This window comes from Rattus norvegicus, chromosome 14, assembly GCF_021556685.1.
Source record: "Rattus norvegicus strain SHRSP/BbbUtx chromosome 14, alternate assembly SHRSP_T2T, whole genome shotgun sequence".
NCBI lineage: Eukaryota > Metazoa > Chordata > Mammalia > Rodentia > Muridae > Rattus > Rattus norvegicus.
Genome location: NC_141547.1, coordinates 107496458 through 107522022, shown reverse-complemented (window position 1 = coordinate 107522022; position 25565 = coordinate 107496458). Strand labels below are relative to the sequence as shown.

The 25565-nt window shown below is 37.5% G+C and overlaps 1 protein-coding gene and 1 pseudogene across 4 annotated transcripts in view; both read right to left on the bottom strand.

Annotated features, from left to right (window-relative positions):
• Ccdc88a (coiled-coil and HOOK domain protein 88A) overlaps window positions 1-25565 on the bottom strand; it is a 154720-nt gene that overhangs the window by 72831 nt on the left and 56324 nt on the right. For all 4 annotated transcript variants that reach the window (XM_087583636.1, XM_087583637.1, XM_087583635.1 and 1 more), the window contains 3 exon segments: window positions 25023-25163; window positions 12642-12814; window positions 7416-7497 (listed from right to left, as the gene is read on the bottom strand). In XM_087583636.1, the coding sequence (XP_087439762.1) occupies window positions 7416-7497; window positions 12642-12814; window positions 25023-25163 (396 nt within the window).
• LOC134481881 (large ribosomal subunit protein eL19-like) lies at window positions 17376-18069 on the bottom strand (annotated as a pseudogene).

Below are 25565 nucleotides of genomic sequence, written 5' to 3'. Positions count from 1 at the left end.
ATGGCTAAGAACCGTTAAGAGCACTGCCTGCTCTTCCAGAGGACCTGGTTCAATTCCTACCATGAACATGTTGGGTAAAACCCATTTGTAACACCAGTTCCAAGGGATCTGTCACTTGCTTCTGGCCTCTGGGAGCACTGCACTCAAGTGGTACATAGGCATACATGAGGCAAATATCCAGACACACAAAATTAATATATATTTTAAAGGTTTAGCTTTAAAATTCGAGATAATAAGTATATCGAAGAGATAAGTGATATGATAACTATTTTAGAGAAATGTCTTTAACCAAATATGTGACCTACCACACACATATTCTATATATATATATGTACATATACATATATATACATGTATATATACATATATTGCACACACATACATTCGCGCGCTCTCTCTCTCTCATGCACACACACTCTCTCTCACTCTCTCCACACACACACACATTCTCTCTCTCTCTCCACACACACACACACACACACACACACTCTCTCTCTCCACACACACACACTCTCTCTCTCTCTCTCTACACACACACACACTCTCTCTCTCTCCACACACACACAGACACACACAGACACACAGACACACAGACACACACACACACACACACACACACACACACACACACACCTCTCTTTATTGAGAAGTGGAATAAGAGCCAGAGCATGTAAAACTTAAAATGACCCCTCCCTGGCTCACTCATCAAGGATAGTCTCAGTTTATGATCTTGGATACAGCTCTTGCCATCAAAAGGGCAGGCTAAGGTAGTTAGGGGAAACTACTAGCCTTACTCCAATCCTTGTCATTTATGACCTAGATACCCAAATAAAGGACAACGACATAGTGATTAAAAGTTTAGGAACTGAACCAGTCCTACAACTCTCTGTATCAAAATCCCGTGGGGAAGAAAGCTGGAATCTCAGAAGTGTGGAAAATCCTGAGAGCTCAGAAGAGATAACCACTTCTGCTCACATTCCTGACCCAAGAGAAACCTGCCTAGTGCCCTCTGTGCCTGCTGGGCACAGGAAACTAGGAGCAGTCAGGGGCAGGACCTTTTTGGTTTCTGCCTGTGCCCAGAGCTCAAAGCCAAAAGCCAGGAGCTCAGACACACCTGAGAGCAGAAGTAAGAAAGACCGACTTTTCTGCTCAAAGCAGCAGCCTGGTGGCCTCAGGGCACACAAAGGCAGGAGGAATCTGGGACAGGACACTTTTGGTACCTGCCAGCCCCTGGAGCTGAAGCACTCCCACAGCTCTGTTGTACCCAATTCCCATGGGAGAGAGAACTGTACTCTCAGAAGTTCAGACAATCATGAGAGCTCAGGGGAGACCACCACTTTTGCTAACATTCCTAGCCAAAGAAGAGCCTGCCTAGTGCCCTCTGAATACAGGAGTACAGAAGCAGTGAGCAACCAGAAGCTAAAAGCCAGTCAAGAGGAGCTCTGATACATCTGAGAGCAGAGGTGAGACTAACTCTTCTGCTCTAAGCTACCCATCTGGAGGCTTCAGGGAACGTAAACCCAGGTGCAGGTCTCTGTTCCCAGATCCAGCTGAAAGAAAACAGGTCTATGGTAGTGCTGACACACAGGCTTACAGAACACTCAAGCCACTGTCGGACACAGCAAGACAAACTAACTCCAGAGACAACCTGACGGCAAGAGTCAAGTGCAAGAACCTGTGGAATAGAAACCAAGACTCCTTGGCATCATCAAAGCCCAGTTCCACCACCAAAGCAAAAATTGGATATCCAAACACACTAGAAAAGTAAGATTTGTATTTAAAATCACACCTCATGATGATGACAGAGGACTTTAAGAAGGACATAATAAACTCCTTTAAAGAAATACAGGACAACACAGGTAAACAAGTAGAAGACGATAAAGAGGAAACAGAAAAATCCCTTAAAGAATTACAGGAAAACACAACCAAACAGATGAAGGAATTGGACAAAACCACGCAGGATTTAAAAATGGAAATAGAAACAATAAAGAAATCACAAGGGGAGACAACCTTGGAGATAAGAAAACCTAGGAAAGATATCAGGAGTCATAGACACAAGCTTCACCAACAGAATACAAGACATAGAAGAGAGAATCTCAGGGGCATAAGATACCATAGAAAACAGTGACACAACTTTCAAAGATAATGGAAAATGCAAAAAGCTCCTAACAAAAAACATCCAGGAAATACAGGACACAATGAGAAGATCAAACCTAAGGGTAATAGATATAGAAGAAAATGAATATTCCCAACTTAAAGGGCCAGGAAAAATCTTCAACAAAATCATAGAGGAAAACTTCCCCAACCTAAAGCAAGAGATGCCCATAATCATACAAGAAGCCTGCAGAACTCCAAATAGATTGGACCAGAAAAAAAATTCCTCCCGTCTCATAATAGTCAAAACACCAAACACACAAAAAAAAGAAAGAACATTAAAGGCAGTAAGGGAAAAATGTCAAGTAACATATAAAGGCAGACCTATCAGAATTACACCTGACTTCTCAACAGAGACTATAAAAGCAAGAAGACCCTGGGCAGATGTCATACAGACCCTAAGAGAACACAAATGCCAGCCCAGACTACTATATCCAGCAACACTCTCAATTAATAGAGATGGAGAAACCAAGAAATTCCATGATAAAATCAAATTTACATAATATCTTTCCACAAATCAAGCCCTCCAAAGATAATAGATGGAAAACACAAACAACACAAGGAGGGAAACTACACCCTAGAAAAAGCAAAAAAGTGATCTCCCTGCTACAGAACCAAAAGAGAGACACACAAACATAATTCCACCTCTAACAACAAAAATAACAGGAAAGACTAATCACTATTCCTTAATACCTCTTAACGTCAATGGACTCAATTCCCCACTAAGAAGACACAGACTAACAGACTGGATACATAGGAGGACCCAGCATTTTGCTGCACACAGGAAGAGACAAAGAGATACTACCTCGGAGTAAAAGGCTGGAAAACAATTTTCCAAGCAAATGGTCCCAAAAAAGCTGGAGTAGCCATTTTAATATCAAATAAAATTGCATTTCAACCTAAAGTTATCAAAAAAGATAAGGAAGGACACTTCATATTCTTCAAAGGAAAAATACACTAAGATGAACTCTCAATCCTGAATATCTATGCTCCAAACACAAAGGCACCTACATTCATAAAAGAATAAAGCTCACAGCACACATTGCACCTCGCACAATAATAGTAGGAGATTTCAACACCCCACTCTCATCAATGGACAGATCATGGAAACAGAAACTAATCAGAGACATAGAGAAACTAACAGAAGTTATGAACCAAATGAATTTAACAGACATTTATAGAATACTTCATCCTAAAACAAAAGAATTTACTTCTTCTCAGCACCTCATGGTACTTTCTCCAAAACTAACCATATAATCGATTACAAAACAATCCTCAACAGGTAAAAGAAGTCTGAAATAATCCCATACATCCTATCTACAAGCCCTAGATCACCAGGGACTAAAGCTGGTCTTCAATAATAACAAAAAAACAGAAAGCCCACATATACATGGAAGTTGAACAACGCTCTACTCAATGATAACTTGGTCAAGAAAGAAATAAAGGAATTAAAGGCTTATTAAAATTTAATGAAAATGAAGATACAACATACTCAAACTTATGGGATATAATGAAACCAGGGCTAAGAGGAAAACTCATAGCTCTGAGTGCCTCCAAAAGGAAACTGGAGAGGACATACACTAGCAGCTTGACAGCACACATAAAAGCTCTAGAACAAAAAGAAGCAAAAATACTCAAGAGGAGCAGAAGGCAGGAAATAATGAAAGTCAGGGCTGAGATCAACCAAGTAGAAACAAAAACAACTATACAAAGAATCAAGAAAATCAGAAGCTGGTTCTTTGACAATATCAACAAGATAGATAAACCCTTAGCCAGACTAAGCAGAGGGCACAGAGAATGTATCGAAATAAATTAAGACATGAAAAGGGAGACAACAACATAATCTAGGAAAATGCAAAAAAAAAAATCAGATATTACTACAAAAGCCTATATTCAATAAAACTAGAAAATCTGGATGAAATGGAAAATTTTCTAGACAGATACCAGGTACCAAAGTTAAATCAAGATCAGATAAACCATCTAAACAACCCCATAACTCCTAAAAAAATAGAAGCAGTTATTAAAAGTCTCCCAACCGAAAAGAGCCCAGGTCCAGACGGGTTTAGTGCAGAATTCTATCAGACCTTCATAGAAGACCTCATACCAATACTGTCCAAACTATTCCACAAAATCGAAATATACGGAGTGCTACTGAATTCCTTCTATGAAGCCACAATTACTCTTATACCTAAACCACACAAAGACCCAACAAAGAAAGAGAACTTCAGACTAATTTCCCTGATGAATATTGAAGCAAAAATACTCAATAAAATTCTTCCAAACGGAATCCAAAAACACATCAAAATGATCATCCATCATGATCAAGTAGGTTTCATCCCAGGGATGCAGGGATGTTTCAATATATGGAAATCCATCAATGTAATCCACTATGTAAAAAGACTCAAAAGAAAAAAACCACATGACCATCTCATCAGATGCTGAGAAAGCATCTGAAAAAAATTCAACACCCCTTCATGTCAAAAGTCTCAGAAGGATCAGGCATTCAAGGCCCATACCTAAATATAGTAAAAGCAATATACAGCAAACCAGCAGCAAACATCAGACTAAATGTAGAGAAACTTGTTGAAGCAATCCCACTAAATCAGGGACTAGACAAAGCTGCCAATTCTCTCCCTACTTATTAAATATAGTACTCAATGTCCTATCCAGAGCAACCAGACAACAAAAGGATACAAATTAGAAAGGAAGAAGTCAAAACATCACTTTGCAGACGATATGATCGTTTACTTAAATGAACTCAAAAGTTCTACCAGAAAACTACTAAGCCTGATAAACAATGCAATAGTGACTGGATAAAAAATTAACTCAAACAAATCAGTAGCCTTCTTCTACCCAAAGGATAAACAGGCTGAGAAAGAAATTAGGGAAAAGCCACCCTTCATAATAGTAACATAAAGTACGTAGGTGTGACTCTAACCAAGCAAGTGAAGGACCTGTATGACAAGAATTTCAAGTCTCTTTTTTTTTTTTTTTGGTTCTTTTTTTCGGAGCTGGGGACCGAACCCAGGGCCTTGCGCTTCCTAGGCAAGCACTCTACCACTGAGCTAAATCCCCAACCCCAAATTTCAAGTCTCTTAAGAAAGAAACTGAAGAAGATCTGAGGATGGAAAGACTTACCATGCTCATGGATTGGCAGGACTCATGTAGTAAAAATGGCCATTTTGCCAAAAGCAATCTACAGATTTAATGCAATTCCCACCAAAATTCCAACTCAATTCTTCAGAGTTAGAAAGAGCAATTTGCAAATTCATTTCGAATAACAAAAAACCCAGGACAGCAAACTATACTCAGCAATAAAAGAACATCTGGGGAATCACCATCCCTGACCTCAAGCTGTATTCTAGAGCAAACGTGATAAAAACTGTATGGTATTGGTACAGAGACAGGTAGATAAATGGAATAGAATTGAAGACCCAGAAATGAACCCACACACCTATGGTCACTGGGTCTTTGACAAAGGAGCTAAAACCATCCAGTGGAAAAAAGATAGCATTTTCAACAAATGGTGATGGTTCAAGTGGAGGTCAGCAGGTAAAAGAATGCAAATTGATCCATTCTTATTCCCCTGTACAAAGCTTAAGTTCAAGTGGATCAAGGACTTCCACATAAAACCAGATATACTCAAATGAATATCAGAAAAAGCGTGGGAAAGTCTCAAACATATAGGCACTGGGGGAAATTTCCTGAACAGAACACCAATGGCTTATGCTCTAAGATCAAGAATCAACAAATTAGATACAGAAAATGTGGTACATCTACACAATGGAATACTACTCAGCTATCAAAAACAATGACTTTATGAAATCCATAGGCAAATGGATGGAACTGGAAAATATCATCCTGAGTGAGGTAATCCAATCACAGAAAAACATACTTGGTATGCACTCATTGATAAGTGGCTATTAGCCCAAATGCTCGAATTACCCTAGATACACAGAACACATGAAACTCAAGAAGGATGACTAAAATGTGGATGCTTCACTCCTTCTTTAAAAGGGGAACAAGAATACCCTTGGGAGGGAATACGGAGGCAAAGCTTAGAGCAGAGACTGAAGGAACACCCATTCAGAGCCTGCCCCACATGTGGACCATACATATACAGCCACCAAACTAGATAAGATGGATGAAGCAAAGAAGTGCAGGCTGACAGGAACCGGATGTAGATCTCTCCTGAGAGACACAGCCAGAACACAGCAAATACATAGGCGAATGCCAGCAGCAAACCACTGAACTGAGAATGGGACCCCCGTTGAAGGAATCAGAGAAAGAACTGGAAGAGCTTGAAGGGGCTCGAGACCCCTTATGAACAACAATGCCAAGCAACTAGAGCTTCCAGGGACTAAGCCACTACCCAAAGACTATACATGGACTGACCCTGGACTCTGACCTCATAGGTAGCAATGAATATCCTAGTAAGAGCACCAGTGGAAGGGGAAGCTCTGGGTCCTGCTAAGACTGAACCCCCAGTGAACATGATTGTTGGGGGGAGGGCAGCAATGGGGGGAGGATGAGGAGGGGAACACTCATAAAGAAGGGGAGGGGGAGGGATTAGGGGATGATGGCCCGGAAACCGGGAAAGGGAATAACACTCGAAATGTAAATAAGAAATACTCAAGTTAATAATAAAAAAAAAAAAAAAAAAAAGGCTTGCTCCCCTCCTGCCCAATATGTTGTGGCAATTTACATGTTTATAATTTGACCGTATTTACCAGTCTCTTTTATTCTTATACTCACTCTACTCTGTTCTCTTCTTCTCTATTGCTCAAAAAAAATCTTATTACCACTTGACTCAAGATGATGTAAAAAAGGAGACTAATGCATGAAAACATTTTGATATATACAATCTAATATAATCACTATGGGGAGAGCTAAAACCTATAAGCAGATCAATTTATAGTTCACAGAGGTGCTTAGGTAATACATAAAATAGAGGGACTTGGAACTACTCCAGTACAGAAAGATTACTTTGAATCCTGGAAGATTTTGTATAGTAAGGACAAAAGTCTAAAGATCTTGATTTCTAGCTTTGGCTCTGCATTTTGATAAAAGTAATAAAAAGTTATTTGACTTTACGCAAATATATGAGGTAACTGGGCTTAAAGTATTGAAGTCATGGTCATAAATTACAAGGAGGAAACTCAATTTCCAACTACTTCACACTTCAGTATAAACAATCTAGGTACAAAATAAAAAAAAAAAAAAAAACCAAAACCAAAACCAAAACCAATCTAAGTACCAACCTCCTGTTGCAGCCTCTTCAATTCCACTTCCATTTGTTCAAGTTCTTGTTTACAGTCCAGTAACTGCTCAGTCTTTTCTTCCCTTGAATGCGAAAAGATATTTATTAAAGAATAGATGTACTGCTTACAGAATCTGCGATCATCACAACATTAATACACACAGATGACTGTTTCTTAACTGCGTGTTGCAGATGGCTCAGCAGCTAAGAGCAGTTGCTGTGCTGCAGAGGGCAAGGGTTAAGTATCCAGCACCAGCATGGTAGCTCACAGCTTTCTGTAGCTCCATTTCTAAGGAATCCAATGCCTTCTAGCCTCTGCAGAAACTAGTACACATCAATAATATACACACTTGCAGAGAAGTATAAGTAAAAATAAGTAATCTTTGTTGGACACCTCTATTTAATCCCAGCACTAAGAAGGCAGAGGCAAGTAAATCTCTGAGTTCAAGCTCAGCTTGATCTTTGCAGCAATTTCCAGGATTTTACAGTAGTATATTGTTACAAAACAAAACCCAAAGTGAATGGAGTTATTAGCCATAACTAATAACACAGGGAAGGAATAAAGCAAGAAAAAGATACTGTGAATAGGGGATTAGATGCTATCAAACTTCCACCAATGACATTAAAAGACTTATGCAGTAACTATTGTCCTATAGTTTATTATAGACTTTTTAAAAATTCTTTAATCTTTTTTATTATAGTTCAGTCATTATCCCTATCCAGGCACACGCTTTGACTGTTCCTCATATATACTTTCTATTTCATCTTCCCTAGATCACCCTTCTTTGTCCTCTCCTACTCTGCATAATCAACAGCAAGTAAGCATGAATGATGTTTTTATCAAATACTGTGTATGAACAGTTGCTATAAGGATTCCAAACTATTTTCTACATTTAAAATGGCCTAAAGAAAACCATACACTTACAATTTGCCATATGTATACCTAAAATCTCTACTTCATATTGCTTAACACATTGTAACATATGAACATACATATACACAAATATATATACACATATATATACACACACACAATGACTCACTGTGTAATGCTGGCTAGTCAGGAACTCACTATGTAGAACAAGCTAGCTAGCCTCAGTGAGATTCACCTATGTCTGCCCTTCAAGTGCTCAAATTAAAGGCATGTACTACCGTGTTCAGCAATATCTCAATTTTTATTAATTCTTCCTCTTTGAATTGCTTTATCTCTTCTGTATCTCCATCACAGCCAACCTTCTTAAAGTAAGCCATCCTTACTATTTTCTGCCTTCTGTTCTAATAAAAGAATGTACTGTATAAAGTACACACACACACACACACACACACACACACACACACACACACACACACACATATATATATATACTCATCTGCTTTCCTGTATCCAAAACCCACAAAACTCTTAATGGCAGAGGTATTTCCTTTGATTAAAGAAATAAAATGGGGTTGGGGATTTAGCTCAGTGGTAGAGCACTTGCCTAGGAAGCGCAAGGCCCTGGGTTTGGTCCCCAGCTCCGAAAAAAAGAACCAAAAAAAAAAAAAAAGAAATAAAATTTATTAAGTAGGTTTCAGTTTTTAATATAATGAATAATGCTTTATTTAGTGAAGTCATTATTAAAAAGCCTGTATTAATTATATGACTGGAAAATGTTTCTAAAAGGAAAATACAGTCCTTAATTTCCCTGATATCTACTGCCGAACTGCCCTGCTGAAAGATTATAACATCCCGCAGAGAATAAAGGTGTCTATCTATGGCCAGCAAGATAGCACAACAGGTAAAATGAGTACTGCTCTCATGTGTAACAACCTGAGCTTGATCTCCAGGATCCACATCATGAAAGAACCAGTTCCTCCTCTGATTTTTATATGTACACTATGTGTGAAGGTTTGCATATGCTTGGCCCAGGAAGCAGCACTATTAGAAGGTGTGGCCTTGTTGGAGAAAATGCTCCTCCTAGGATATTCAGTCTGTTCCTGGCTTCCTTCGGGTGAAGATGTAGAACTCAGCTCCTCCTGCACCATGCCTGCCTGGATGCTGCAATGCTGCCATGCTCCCGCCTTGATGATAATGGACTGAACCTCTGAACCTATTAGGCAGCCCCAGTTAAATGTTGTCTTTTCTAAAACTTACATTGGTCATGGTGTCTGTTCACAGCAATAAAATCCTAAGACAGAAGTTGGTACCAGGGCCTGAGGGTATTGCTGTGATAGGCCTGACCATGCTTTTGTTTGGATGAATGTGGACTTTAGGACTTTGGATTTGGAAAGCAGTGGAAAGCTTTATTTGGGGTTGGCTTACAGGTTCAGAAGTTCAGTCCATTATCATCAAGGCAGGAGCACGACAGCATCCAGGCAGGCATGGTGCAGGAGGAGCTGAGTTCTACATCTTCACCCGACGGAAGCCAGGAACAGACTGAGCATCCTTAGGCAGGTAGGAAGAGGGTCTCCAAGCCCACCCCACAGTGACACACTTCCTCCCACAAGGCCACACCTTCTAATAGTGCCACTCCCTGGACCAAGCCTATGCAAACCATTACACTATGGCATATGTGTGCACAGCACACAACGCACTATACACTAATAGTAAATAATTTTTAAAAGGTAGTCATATACAAAACAATTTAAGAGGTTAAAATGTCATTGATTTATTTTCAAATACTAAGAAGTGCTACTCTTATTTGTATATTATTAGCCTCTATGTATTTTTTGTCCCATTTATTTATTTCTTCAAGGAGGGAAGTTGAGTGTCACAATGTACAAATGCAAGTCAGAGGACAACTTGAATGAGAAGGTTCTCTCCTTCCACCTTGTGGAAGATTCAGCCTGTCAGACTTAGCCCTTTTATTCTTTAACTTTCTGTAAGTTTGTCTTTTTATAGGTTATAAGTTACTGCTTTTGTCATCCATAAGATACCAGTTACATGCTATATAACATGGAGAAACCTGGAATACATCATGCTAAACAAGAAGGCTATACATTATATGTTCTAGTTATATGAGTGTCAAAAATAGGCAAACCCATGGAAATATAAGAGATTAGCCATTGCTAAGATCTGAGGGCAAAGAAGATGATCAAAGACACTTTTATTCAGTTATTGTACTTTTCCACATAATTACTGCACAACCTAAAAACCTATTCAATTGTACACTTTAAAGGATAAATTGTCAGATACTGAATTTCATCTTAGTAAATAAGTATTTTTTTAACAAAATAATATTATAGAAACTCCAAAACATGAAATCAATTGTACCAGGAAGATCAATAACGTCTTTAATAATATTAACTATGGTATAAAGTTTTTAACTTAAGAATTATTTATTCCATCTAATCATAAATTATATTTTTACTTTATAAATCAATAATCAATTACTTATTTGGTAAAACCAATTATATTATTTGACATTACTCTTAAATGAGCATGTATCAATTGATAGTAAAAAACAATATTCTAATTATTTATTTTAGTTTCCATTAGGTATAAAGCAATCTAGACCTCTATTTAAAAAAAAAAATCAAGATTTCTGCAGCTAATCCACTGTCCCCTTTATAACGAAAGAAACTCTTACTACATGCCACCTTAAGAAATATACAGAAGAAAACATTTTTAAAGACATTATATGGGCTTTAATTAAATACTAGTGACTGAACATACTTGCTACATGCATCTGGTATCTTTACTCACTTAAAAATATCCACTTACATTTTCAAATCATTACATATGAAACCAATTTTTGTCAATCTTCTTAAGGTTGTTTGAATTTTTAATATATTCCAAGGCCAAGTAAATTCTATTTGAAAATTAAATTCTAACATAATGCAAAATGTTAAATGAATTCACATCACTACAATTCTAATTGCACGCTTCAGCTAAAGACTAGAGAAGATTGGGCTAAATTACATGGAAAGAACTAGTGTTCACTGTTTAGGCTCCCCGTTAGCTGCCAGTCAAAGTAATAACAGCAATCTCTCCCTAATTTTCCTGGTGCAGCTGTTTATAGAATATCCTGGGCGTATCCACTTCAATAGACACATAATAATGCAGACATCCACAAATGAAAGCTGTATTTCTTGCTTTCAAAATTTTTTAAAGCAGACTATTTAAAATTTTTCCACCTTGCATATCCATTTCACTTTTCTAAGTTAGTTTAAATAATCAATAAACAAATAACTATACTGTGTATTTAAATTTAAAGTCTACATTCTGAAGCTCAAATTCCAGGAAAACAAATTTTTAAAAGGAGAAAATGCATAAATCAAAAATCTTTTGTTCTCCTTAAAGAACAAAATTCAAAGTCTTCAGCAAAGACTGGTCATGCTTTTACTTGTAGTTCACTCCAGAATGAATATGTAAAATTTATACTGTATTTTCTATAATGAGCTTTAATAACTGAGTAAGTAGGGTTTTTTTATCTTTATTAACTTGAGTATTTCTTATTTACATTTCGATTGTTATTCCCCTTCCTGGTTTCTGGGACAACATCTCCCTAGTCCCTTCCCCCCTTCCTTATGGGTGTTCCCCTCCCAACCCTCCCCCCATTACCACCCTCCCCCCAACAATCTAGTTCACTGGGGGTTCAGTCTTGGCAGGACCAAGGGCTTCCCCTTCCACTGGTGCTCTTACTAGGCTATTCATTGCTACCTATGCGGTCAGAGTCCAGGGTCAGTCCATGTATAGTCTTTAGGTAGTGGCTTAGTCCCTGGAAGCTCTGGTTGCTTGGCATTGTTGTTCATATGGGGTCTCAAGCCCCTTCAAGCTCTTTCAGTCCTTTCTCTGATTCCTTCAACGGGTGTCCCGTTCGTAAGTAGTTTTTTTTTTTAGTGCTAATAAATACTGAATATTTTACTAAGTAGATAACTGGCATTTCAATGACTTAATATAGGCAATATGTATAAAATTAGTTTGTGATATCATATGCCAACAATTCAGTCTTTGAAAACAACATTGTCATTATTACTATTATTATTGAGACAGGGTTTCACATAGCCTAGGCTAAGCTTACACTTACTTTGTACCTGAGGATGCCTGTAAATTGCTGGGATTCTCCTGCTTAACCCTACTTGAGTACTGGGCTTATGGGCAAATTTTTCTCATTTTGACAAACACTAATAAAAGGTGTGACTTAGGTTAACAATTGAGGACAACTATTCTATTGTCATACTTAAAATACTGTTAAGGTCATCCTTGTGACCACATTATTTCAATGAATATTGAAAATCAGAGACTTACAATTCCTGCCTAAGTCTTCGGATCTTGGCCTTAGCATCAGCCAGTTCCACTGAGAGATGCTGTCGACTTTCTGTTCGCTTCATGCCTGGAGAACCACAGGGTGACTGTGCAGATGAAGAGGCATGGGGTAGAAAATGAACACCATCTCGCTCTTCAGAGAGTTCTATAATAGTCTAAGAATTAAAGGGGCAAACAAAGAATCAGTTTTAGTGCTCCAGACATCAGTAACCTATACACAGCAGCATTACTCACTCACTAGGTATTCTACAAAATAAACTCACTGATCAAAAGCATCATAACTTTGACAAGTGTGGTGGTACAAGCCGTTAACCCTGGCCCCGGGAATCAGAGGCAGATGCATGTGGATGAGTGTGAGTTTGAGATCAGCCAGTCTAACTAGCAAGTTTCCTGTCAGCCAGGGCTACATTCAAAACAAAGAACAATAACAAAAACATTCTAACTTTGTCATATTTGCTGCCATTTTAAATTTTATTCAACAGTTCAAGCATGCGCTACTTAGCAATAACATTAAAATACATCAATGATTTCTTTTCTCTCTCTAGATATTTTTATAAAAGAAATCACTTATGACAAAATAATTAGATAATAACTGTTGGAACAACATAAAAGACACAGAAAAGAAAACCAAAGAGTAATTTATTTATATCCAATTATGATAGCCAATAGCACAAGTGGGTATTTAATAAAAATTCAAACAGCTCAAAAAATTCAGTTCTTTAGTCACATGTTTTAAGTACAAAATAGGTATCTGTCTACTAGTTGTTATGATGCTGGATAGCCTAAAATATGATCTTGCCACCACTGCAGAATTGGGCAATACTGTTTTAGAAGTTACAGTCCTAGCAGAAGCAATCTCTAGAAAAGGTAAGACCTTAGAAGTTGTTTCCCCCCCCCCCTTGGAAGTCAGATGACTGAGGCACAAAAATTGTATATGCTTACACAAGTAGCTAAAAGTCATGTTGCTATTACACTACTAACTGTTCCTTTCATGCTTTATAATACTGCACTATTTCCCATCTCAAAGCTTCTCCAATTCCTTTCTCCAAAGTGTCTCTGTGGGGCACAATCCTTGTTTTCTTAAACCTTTGCTTTATAGATTAAGTATGTAGCTAATTTATATTTTACAAAACCACGTTGCACCATTCTTCTAATTTTCCTTCTTCTTTACTAGTAAATTGTTTCATTCTATACCTTTTATTTTTTTATTTTTTTGTCTTTTTTTCCCGGAGCTGGTACCTTTTATTTTTGTTAGTTTGTTTTATTTAAATTTTCTCAGGCAAATGGGCCTATCTTGTAAGGCAGTTTTAACCGTCCCCCAGACATACAGGTGGTGTTACTATTTTGGGACCATGGAGTTGCCACTCTTATTCCTCATCACTTGTTCTTTGATATTTTTTTAGACATTTGTTCATTTTATTTTATATATAAGTGTTTTGTCTGAATGTATGTGTACCATATGCACACCTTAGTTCCCAGGGAAATCAGAACACGGTATTAGATCCCCGAGAACTCAAGAGTTATGGATAGATGAGTTACGGATAGATGAGTTACGGATAGATGAGTTACGGATAGATGAGTTACGGATAGATGAGAACCACCACATGGGTGCTGAGACTCAAACCTGGGTCTTCCACAAAAGTGTTCTTCAACTGCGCCATCTCTCTAGCTCCATTTTTGTTGCTATTGTTTTAACCAGATGCCAGGATTCATTTCTTTGTCCTTGGGAAATACTTAAGCACCTCTCTTCCACCTTGAAACTACTACTTTCTTAAACTAGAGAGTACCTCCCAATTCTTTGTCTCTCTACAAATTCATGTCTATTTATTCAATAGACATAAGTTTCTCTAGTACAGAAACTAACCCCTTTGTAGTAGGTTCCTTTACTATCATTGCTCCTATGTGACCATGTCTACCCATTTTTATCCTTCAACCATCTCCTTTGGCCAATATAAGAGATTATTTTTAACTACTGTAAAGTTCCTCTTCAGTCTACAACTAGAGCTACCCTTTTTCTCTCTTCTCTTCCCTTTCCTTTGCTTTTCTTACTTTTTTTCTTCCCAGATAAGTTTTCTTTGTGCAGTCCTGGCTGTCCTGGAACTCGCTCTGTAGACTTGACCTCACAGAGATTCTCCCCTGCCTCTGTCTCCCAAGTGCTGGGATTAAAGGCATCACCTGACACAGTTTTCTTGTGTCCTTTCTTGTTTTTAATTTTAAATTATCATTCTTATTGTCTGACAATGACTTATACTTTTTTTCTGTAATATTCTCCCAAAGAGATTTCATTCAGCACTATGTTTTTCAGTAATGTTCTATCTAATTTAGACATAAGAAACTAAGGATTATATATTATTTGTGTACCAAAGTCACACAAACAATGATACAATATGTACAATGGTACAATCACAATTAGATTCAAATTGATACATGTGTTTTAAATGTGATTTCTGTATAAATGCTAAAATACATTTTTATGAAATAAAATTCAAGTTAAACTACAGCCATATATTTCATTTTGGTTTTCTTCTTTGTTTTTTTGTATACAGTAAGGGTTCTATATAGCCCAGACTGATCTCAAACTTGGTATATAGCTAAGGCTGGCTTTGAACTCCAGAACACCCTACCTCTACCTCCATTGTTCTGAGATTACAGGTATACAGCATCATGTGTAACTTTGTTTTTAAGATTTATTTATTTATTATATATAAGTACACTGTAGCTAGCTGTCTTCATAAACACCAGATCTTACTACAGATGGTTGTGAGCCACCATGTGGTTGCTGGGATTTGAACTCATGGCTTTCGGAAGAGTAGTCAGTGCTCTTCACCACTGAGCCATCTCTCCAGTCCCATGTGTAACTTCTTGATTCCACTTCTAAAGTAACAGTAGTTACAGTATTATAGTAAACAAGTAACATTTAACAAACATTTGAGTCCAACATGAACATATTAGTACTTAATTATATAGTAGGCTTTATGTATACTTGCAACTAAGGAAGCTTTTTTCCTCAATAAAACAGAAATCCTTTTTATTGCTCCTTCTTAGTATCTTTCATCAATCCATCTAGCATACTATGTATAGAGCACAAGAAAACGTAGTAAAAAAAATTTAAGTAATATACAAGTAATGCAGAACCAGGAAAAGTGCAGCTATCCATGATGGTATAAGCCAATAATCAATAGTCAGGGCAGCCTGAAGATATACTTTATTGGGCATGGTCAAAATATAATGTAATAACATACAAATAGAACATGATGCTCTGTTTAAAGCAAGGCTTTCATTAAAAAGTGGTTTACTTTTACTAACATTTAAAGATAAACTGGCTTAATAAACACAGATTCTGTTTTACAAAGGTAAATTCTAGCATTTTCTATGGAAATTTGGGTTTTTATTACATGGAGAAAATAATTCTTTTTTGAAAAATAATTTTATTTTTCTTGGAATTTTATGTATTTACATTTCAAATGTTATCTCCTTTCCCCAGTCTCCCATACCCCCACCTCTCCTCCTGCTTCTATGAGGATGCCCCCATTCCCACACACCTACTATAACTTCAACGCCCTGGCATTACGCTACATGGGGAAATAAGCCTTCACAGGATGAGGGCTTTTCCTTCCACTGATGCTGGACAATGCCATCCTCTGTCTAATATGTGACTGGAGTCATAGGTCCCTCCATGTGTACACATTGGTTGGTGGTTTAGTCCCTGGGAGCTCTGATGGGGTTTGGTTGATTGATATTGTTGTTCTTCCTATGGTTTTGCAAATCCCTTCAGCTCCTTTAGTCTTTTTTCTAATTCCTCTATCGGGTCTACATACTCAGTCCAACAGTTAGCTGCAATCATCTTCATCTGTACAGGGAGGGCTCTGGCATATCTGGCTCCTATCAGCAAGTTCTTCTTGGCATCAGCAACAGTGACTGGGTTTGTTGACTGAATGTATATGGGCTGAATCCCCAGTTGGGAGAGTCTCAGAATGGCATTTTTTTTTTTTTTTTTGGTTCTTTTTTTCGGAGCTGGGGACCGAACCCAGGGCCTTGCGCTTCCTAGGTAAGCGCTCTACCACTGAGCTAAATCCCCAGCCCCAGAATGGCATTTTTTTAAGTCCCTGCTCCACTCTTTTCTCCTGTGAGTATTTTGTTCTCCCTTCTAAGAAGGAATGAAGCATCCACATTTTGGTCTTCCTTCTTCTTGGTCTTAATATAATCTGTGAATATTTTCTTAGGTATTCCAAGCTTTTGAGCTAATATCTACTTACAGTGAGTACATACCATGTGTGTTCTTTTGTGACTGGGTTATCCCACTCAGGAAGATACTTGCTAGTTCCATCCATTTGCATATGAATTTCATGAAGTCATTGTTTTTAATAGCGGAGTACTATTCCACTGTATAGATATACCACATTTTCTGTATCTATTCCTCAGTTGAACGGCACCTGGAATCTTTCCAGTTTGTGGCTATTATAAATAAGGCTGGTATGAACATAGAGTAGCATGTGTCCTTGTTATACATTGGAGCATCTTTTGGGTGTATACCAGGAATGTTTAGCTGGATCCTCAGGTAGTACTGTGTCCAATTTTCAGAGGAGCCTCCAGACTGATTTCCAGAGTGGTTGTACCAGCTTGCAAGCCCACCAACAATGGAGGACTTCCTCTTTCTCCACATCCTCACCAGCACCTGATGTCACCTTTGTTTTTTTTTTTTTTTTGACAAGGACAAAGGCTTGTTTTATTTTAATGACTGATCCACGTGAAGCCACAGCCTGGCCACTATGTACAGACACGAGGGAAGCTTCATTTCTTGGTCTCTTCCTCCTTGGACAGTCTTGATGATCTCCTCCTTCTTGGCTTGGAGGCACTCCTCCCGGCGCTTTCGTGCTTCCTTGGTCTTGTACCTGCGGACCTCAGCCTGGTCAGCCAGTAGCTTCTTGCAGGTCTTGTCTGCCTTCAGTTTGTGGATATGCTCCATGAGAATCCGCGTGTTTTTGAACACATTCCCTTTGACCTTCAGGTACAGGCTGTGATACATATGGCGGTCAATCTTCTTAGATTCCCAGTATCTCCTGAGAAGCCAGCGCAGGATCCGCATCCTTCTCATCCAGGTCACCTTCTCGGGCATTCGAGCATTGGCGGTACCCTTCCTCTTCCCTATGCCCATATGCCTGCCCTTTCGTCAGGCCAAGGTGTTCTTCCGGCATCGAGCCCAGGAATGGACAGTCACAGGCTTCCGGATGATCAGGCCATCTTTGATCAGCTTCCTGATCTGTTGACGGGAGTTGGCATTGGCGATTTCGTTGGTTTCATTGGGGTCCAACCAGACTTTCTTTTTACTACAGCGGAGGACGCTAGAGGCAAGCCTCTTCTGTAGCCTAAGCATACTCATGGCTGCAGACGCAGCAGTGAAAGGAAAGACGTCATCTAAGTTTTTGATCACGCCATTCTGACTGGTATAAGGTGGAATCTCAGAGTTATTTTGATTTGCATTTCCCAGATGACTAAGGATGTTGAACATTTCTTTAGGTACTTGTCAGCCATTTGATATTCCTCAGCTGAGAATTCTTTGTTTAGCTTTGTCCCTCATTTTTTAATAGGATTATTTGAATATCTGAAGTCTAACTACTTGAGTTCTTTGTATATACTAGCTATTAGTCCTCTATTGATTGTAGGATTAGTAAAGACTTTTCCCAATCTGTTGGTTGCCACTTTGTCCTATTGAGAGCACCCTTTGCCTAACAGAAGCTTTGCAATTTTATGAGGTCCCATTTGTCAATCTTAGAGGATAAGCCATTGGTATTCTGCTCAGGAAAATTTCCCCTGTGCCTATGTGTTTGAGGCTCTTCCCTACTTTCTCTTTTTTTAGTTTGAGTGTATCTGGTTTTATGTGGAGGTCTTTGATCCACTTGGACTTGAGCTTTGTACAAGGCAATAAGAATGGGTCAATTTGCAATCTACTACGTTCTGACTTCAAGTTCAACCAGCACCATTTGCCTTTTTGCCATTGGATGGTTTTAGCTCCTTTGTCAAAGATCAGGTGACCATCTTTGTGTGGGTTCATTTCTGGGTCTTTAATTCTATTCCACTGATCTACCTGCCTGTCTCTGTACCAATATGGTGCAGTTTTATTACAAATGCTCTGTAATACAGCTTGAGGTCAGGGATGGTGATTCCCCAAGAAGTTCTTTTATTGGTGAGAATAGATTCACTATCCTGGGTTCTTTTGCTTTTCCAAATGAATCTGCAAATTGCTCTTTCTAATTCTATGAAGAATTGAGTTGGAATTTTAATGGGGATTGCATTGAATCTGTAGATTGCTTTTGGCAAGATGGCAATTTTTTGCTATATTAATCCTGCTAATCCATGTATATGAGAGGTCTTTCCATCTTCTGAGGTCATCTTCAATTTCTTTCTTCAGAGACTTGAAGTTCTTGTCATACAGATCTTTCACTTGCTCAGCTAGAGTTACACTGAGGTATTCTTTATATTTGTTACTACTTGAAGAGTGTCACTTCCCTAATTTTTTTCTCAGGCTGTTTATCCTTTGAGTAGAGGAAGGCTACTGATTTGTTTGAGTTAATTTTGTATCCAGCCACTTTACTGAAGTTGTTCATCAGCTATAGAAGTTATCTGGTGGAACTTTTGGAGTCACTTAAGTATACTATCATATCATCTGCAAATCGTGATATTTTGACTTCTTCCTTTCCAATTTGTATCCCTTTGACCTCCTTTTGTTGTCTACTTGCTCTGGGTAGGACTTCAGGTACCATATTGAATAAGTAGGGAGAGAGTGCATAGCCTTGTCTAGTCCCTCATTTTAGTGAGATTGCTTCAAGTTTTTCTCCATTTAGTTGGCTACTAGTTTGCTGTATATTGCTTTTACTATGATTAGGTATGGGCCTGATCTTTCCAACACTTTTACCATGAGGGGGTGTTGAATTTTGTCAAATGCTTTCTCAGCATCTAATGAGATGATCATGTGAGGTTTTTTTCCTTTAAAGTTTATTTACATAGTGAATTATGTTGATGGTTTTCCATATATTGAACCATCCTTGCATCCCTGGGATGAAGCCTACTGATCACGGGGAAGGATCGTTTTGGTGTGTTCCTGGATTCCATTTGGCAGAATTTTATTAAGGATTTTTGCATTGATATTCATGAGGGAAACTGGTCTGAAGTTCTCTTTCTTTGTAGGGTTTTTGTGTGATTTAGTTATAAGTGTAACTGTATCTTCAAAGAATAAATTGGATGGTTTCTATTTTCCTTCTGTTTCTATTTTGTAGAATAGCTTGAAGAGTAATGGTATTAGGTCTCCGTTGATGGTCTGGTAGAATTCTGCACTAAACCCATCTGGTCCTGGACTTTTTTTAGTTGGGTGACTTTTAATGACTGCTTCAATTCCTTTAGGGGTTATGAGACTGCTTAGATGGTTTATCTGATCCTGATTTAACTTTGATACCTGTTATCTGTCTAGAAAACTGTCAATTTTATCCAGATTTTCCAGTTGTGTTAAGTATAGGCGTGCGCTCTCTCTCTCTCTCTCTCTCTCTCTCTCTCTCTCTCTCTCTCTCTCTCTCTCTCTCTCTCTCTCTGCCCTCTGGTTAGTCTGGCTAAGGGCTTATCCATCTTGTTGATTTTTTCAAACAACCAGCTCCTGGTTTGTTGATTCTTTGTATAGTATTTTTTTGTTTGTTTGTTTGTTTCTACTTGGTTGATTTCAGCCCTGAGTATGAATTATTTCCTGCTGTTTACTTCTCTTGGGTGAATTTCCTTCATTTTTTTTTCCCTAGAGTTTTCATGTATGCTGTCAAGCTGCTAAAGTATGCTCTCTCCAATTTCTTTTTGGAGGCACTCAAAGCTATGAATTTGCCTCATAGAACTGCTTTCATTGTATCCCAGAAGTTTGAGTATGTTGTGCCTTCATTTTCATTAAATTCTAGAAAGTCTTTAATTTCTTTATTTCTTCCTTGACCAAGTTGTCATTGAGTAGAGCATTATTCAGCTTCCATGTGTATGGGGACTTTCTGATACTGTTATTGAAGACCAGCCTTAGTCCCTGGTGATCTGATAGAATGCATGGGGTTACTTCAATCTCCTTGTATCAACTGAGGCCTCTTTTGTCACCAATTATAAGGTCAATTTTTTTGAAAAGGTGTCATGAAGTGGTAAGAAGATGTTATATTCTTTTGTTTTAGGATGAAATGTCCTATAGATGTGTTAAACCAATTTGGTTCATATTTTCTTTTAGTTTCACTGTGTTTCCGTTTAGGTTCTGTTTCCATGATCATTGATCAGAGAGGTGTGTTGAAGCCTCCTACTATTATTGTGTGTGGTATAATGCATGCTTTGAGCTTTAGTAAAGTTTCTTTTATGAATGTGGGTGCACTTGCGTTTCAAGCATAGATGTTCAGAATTGAGAGTTCATTTTGGTAGATTTTTCCTTTTATAAGTATAAAGTGTCCTTCATTATCTTTTTTGATAACTGTTGGTTGAAAGTTGATTTTATTTGATATTAGAATGGCTACTCCAGCTTTCTTGGGACCATTTGCTTGGAAAAAAATTTCCCAGCCTTTTACTCTGAGATAGTGTCTGTGTTTGTAACTGATGAGCATATCCTGTATGCAGCAAAATATTGGGTCCTGTTTATGTATACTGTCTGTCAGTCTAAGTCTTTTTATTGGGGAATTGAGTCCATTTCTGTTAGAGATGTTACGGACTAGTGATAGTTTAGTGTTATTTTTGCTGTTAAAGGTGGAATTATGTTTGTGTGGCTATCTTCTTTTAGGGTTTGTTGAAAGAAGATTACTTTCTTGCTTTTTCTAGGGTATAGTTTCCCTTCTCTTGTTGGAGTTTTCCATCTATTATCCTTTGGAGTGCTGGATTTGGGTGAAGATATGGTGTAAATTTGGTTTTGTCATGGAATATCTTAGTTTCTCCATCTATCTTAATTGAAAGTTTTGCTGGATATAGTAGCCTGGGCTGGCATTTGTGTTCTGTTGGGGTCTGTATGACATCTATCCAGGATCTTCTGGCTTTCATAGTCTCTGTTGAGAAGTCTGGTGTAATTCTGATAGGTCTGCCTTTATATATTACTTGACCTTTTTCCCTTACTGCTTTTAATATTCTTTCTTTTGTGCATTTGGTGTTTTGACTATTATGTGACAGGAGGAATTTCTTTTCTGGTCCAATCTATTTGGAGTTCTCTAGGCTTCTTGTATGTTCATGGGCATTTCTTTAGGTTAGGGAAGTTTTCTTTTATAATTTTGTTGAAGCTATTTACTGGCCTTTAAGTTGGGAATTTTTGTTCTCTTCTATACCTATTATTCTTAGGTTTGGTCTTCTCATTTTGTCTTGGATTTCGTGAATGTTTTGGGTTAGGAATTTTTTGCTTTTTGCATTTTCTTTGACTACTTTGTCAATGTTTTCTATGGTATCTTCTGCCTCTGAGATTTTTTTCTTCTATGTCTTCTATTCTGTTGGTGATGCTTCCATCTGTGACTCCTGATCTCTTCCCTAGGTTTTCTATCCCCAGGGTTGTCACCCTTTGTGGTTTCTTTATTATTTCTATTTCCATTTTTAGATCCTGGGTGGTTTTGTTTAATTCCTTCACCTGTTTGGTTGTGTTTTTCTGTAATTCTTTAAGGGATCTTTGTGTTTTCTCTTTAAGGGCTTCTACTGTGTTGTCCTGTATTTCTTTAAGGGAGTTATTTATGTCCTTCTTAAAAGTCCTATATCATCATCATGAGATGTGATTTTAAACCCAAATCTTCCTTTTCTGGTGTGTTTGGATACCTAGCATTTGCTGTGCTGGGAGAACTGGGTTCTCATGATGCAAAGTAGTCTCAGTTTCTGTTGCTTAGGTTCCTGTGTATGCGTCTTGCCATCTGGTTATCTCTGATGTTAGTTAGTCTTGATGTCTCTGATGGAGGTTTTCTCTCCTGTGGGCCTGTGGGCCTCTGAGCCTGTGAGTCTGTGATCGTTGGAGTGCTGGCACTCCTGGCAGTGGAGCTCTCTGCAGGCAGGTTTTATGTCTGAGGTCTGTGGAAGAGTCCTGGCTCTGGGCCAAGAAAACTATTCTTAAAAGGGATTTTAATCCTGTTTTAAAATCTTTTAAGAATGGTTGAACACATATGAATTACATTTGCTACCTTTATATCTTATACTTAAAATGCTTGTACCTATATATGTACCTATATACTTACAGATGTGATTGTATCTGAGGCTTGATAACTGTGTACCTATGTTTTGTCATGACATTATGGAAATTTGCCATAGGAGGGACATAAGTGTAATTTATGCAATAATAAAAAGTAAGCAGTCCTTTTATGTAATATGTATTGCATCTAGATCTTAAATGGTCAAAAAACTCTTGGTCTTTTTTTCAGTTTTATTCACTACCACTCAGAGAAAAGGACAATATTGTTTGTAGTTAGTTCTGCTATTTGAAACATGGTCTATATGTATTTGCTTTATTTAAATAAATATTGTTCCTATTTTATATGTGAGATTCATTTGTTCAATACAAGTTATTTATGGTGACTATTACTGTTTTCGAAACCTGTAAGAGGTCTAAATCTAAAATGATTCTAAATTTCTTTTTGATAGTTAACTAAGTACACAAAAAAACTTAAGTACATTGCTGGCCTCTTCCTATAATTTGTTCCTCCACTATACATTTTTCCTAAATTACAAAGTTTAGAATACTTTACCAAGTTGGTATCAACCTAACTAAAATTACTAGTAATGGTAAATTTTTCAGACTTATGTTTCTTCCCAGTTTCATCATAACTATCATCTTGCAGATAATTAAACATACCTGAGTATTTTAAACTTTGAACAGTTAGTCAATGATCACCAGGAGTCCTGATGATAATAATAATGTAGGCAATAATGAGACTGTTTTGTGAATTGCTAAACTTTCTTTGGTTGTAACTGCTTCTGTTGATATTCTTCAAGAGTACAATTTTGAAGCACCTGAGTGATATTAGGAAATACTAAATCATCACATACAGATGAGATAAAATTAAGTTTAAAAATGGATTCCAGGTAAACTCAGCTTAAGGACTTTGCTCTAGATATGTCAGCTGCTTAAATTTGACCAAAGAGGTCTCAGGGCTCGTCCTGGTTGCTCACAGCTAAAATCACAGCACTTGGGAAGTAGAAGCAGGAAGAGATTAAATTCATGGTCACCCTCAGATACATACTGGCTTTGAGACCAGTCTGGGGTCTATGAGACCTTGTAAAATAATTTTAAAGAACAAAAACAAAAGGGTTGTTTGAGCAAGACTCCCTAACAGCCTGTTATTTCCCCCACTAATTTGGAATCAGATAGGCAAACCAAGAAATTTATGAAATTCTTGAGCTTCAAGTCAATGGTTTTTCTACTTACATCAACTATATATTCAGTTCTACATTTCTACACTACTGCCAAAGTAATAGAGGTGACTTGGAAAACACAAGAACAAAATCAGAATAATACTAATTTAAAAAGAAAAAAAGAACTAAGAATAATTTGCTTATTCTAATAATCTGAAGTTCTTTTATTTCCTTTCAAATCCCACCTTCCCACACACAGTAAAAACAAAAGAAAGACATTATAGTTGGTATACCATGTAGGTTTCATATCTGCAAACTAAACCAAGTGTGGACAGAAAACAGTAAGGGTGAAGAATCCCGATGTTTGTACTGCACACTTTTTCTTGTCACCACTCCCTAAGTAATACAGCATAACAACTATTTGTATATTATTTATATACTATTCATTATTATATGTAAATAAAAATGATTTAACATATACAAGATATTTGTAGGATTATAAACTCTGTACCATTTTTTAAAGAGTATTCATAGTTTTAGTATCTTTTTTTTTTTTTAAGAAAAAAAAAAGCTTTTGGAGACAGGGTTTCTCTGTGTATCTCTGGCTGTCCTGGAACTCACTGTTTAGATCAGGCTAGCCTCAAACTCAGATATGCCTTCCAGAGTCTCCCAAGGGCTGGGATTGATTTTAGGATGTCAAGAAGGTATGCTCCCTAGATACCAAAGGATGACTATAATTTACTACCTCCTTCTAAGAAACAGGGTATCAATTCTAGACAACTATCCTTTTTTGTTTATTTGGAGGTGGGGGAGCTCAGTTTTTGAGACTGGATTTCTCTGGGCAGCCCTGGTTGTCTTGTAACTTGACTCTGTAGACTAGGTTGGCCTTGGACATACAGAACCACCTATCTCTGCCTCCTGAGTGCTGGGATTAAAGGACTGTGCTACCACTGCCTTTTATTTATAATATATATAAACATAAATATATATATTCATATATATATATTTGAATATGAAAGGCAACATTTCATGATAAAATAAACACAAGTTACTAACCTCTGAATGTTCATCTCGCTCATCGATGAGTCTTCTGAGGTGTGAGGCCATGCTCTTTAAGAGTGGTTCTGTGTCTTCCTGAGACATATCTGTCACTTCCATCCATTGCAGATCAAACACATTTTCCTGATTATGAGTGACCTTTACAGAGGCAAGAAAAAGAAATAATCGATTTCATTTTAGTACAAAATTAAGTACAAAAGTAGAAAGAAGGAGATTTGAAGTTAATGATGATAACCTAAACATTTTAACTAAATTTAAATAAATTCTCATCTGGACTCTTAGTTAACTAAGAAAAAGATATCTCTTGAATACAATCCTGAGAATATTTAAAATACTGCTAATTTTCACAACTTTAAAACTATTTCCTAACATGTAAAATTTAATATGTAGCCTAATTCTTAAAAGACATAGAATTAAAGCTCATGAGTAAATAGTTATGGGAGTGACAGCTTTTAAAATAAATTTTAACCAGAGCTTCCAGGGACTAAGTCACTACCCAAAGACTATACATGGACTGACCCTGGACTCTGACCTCATAGG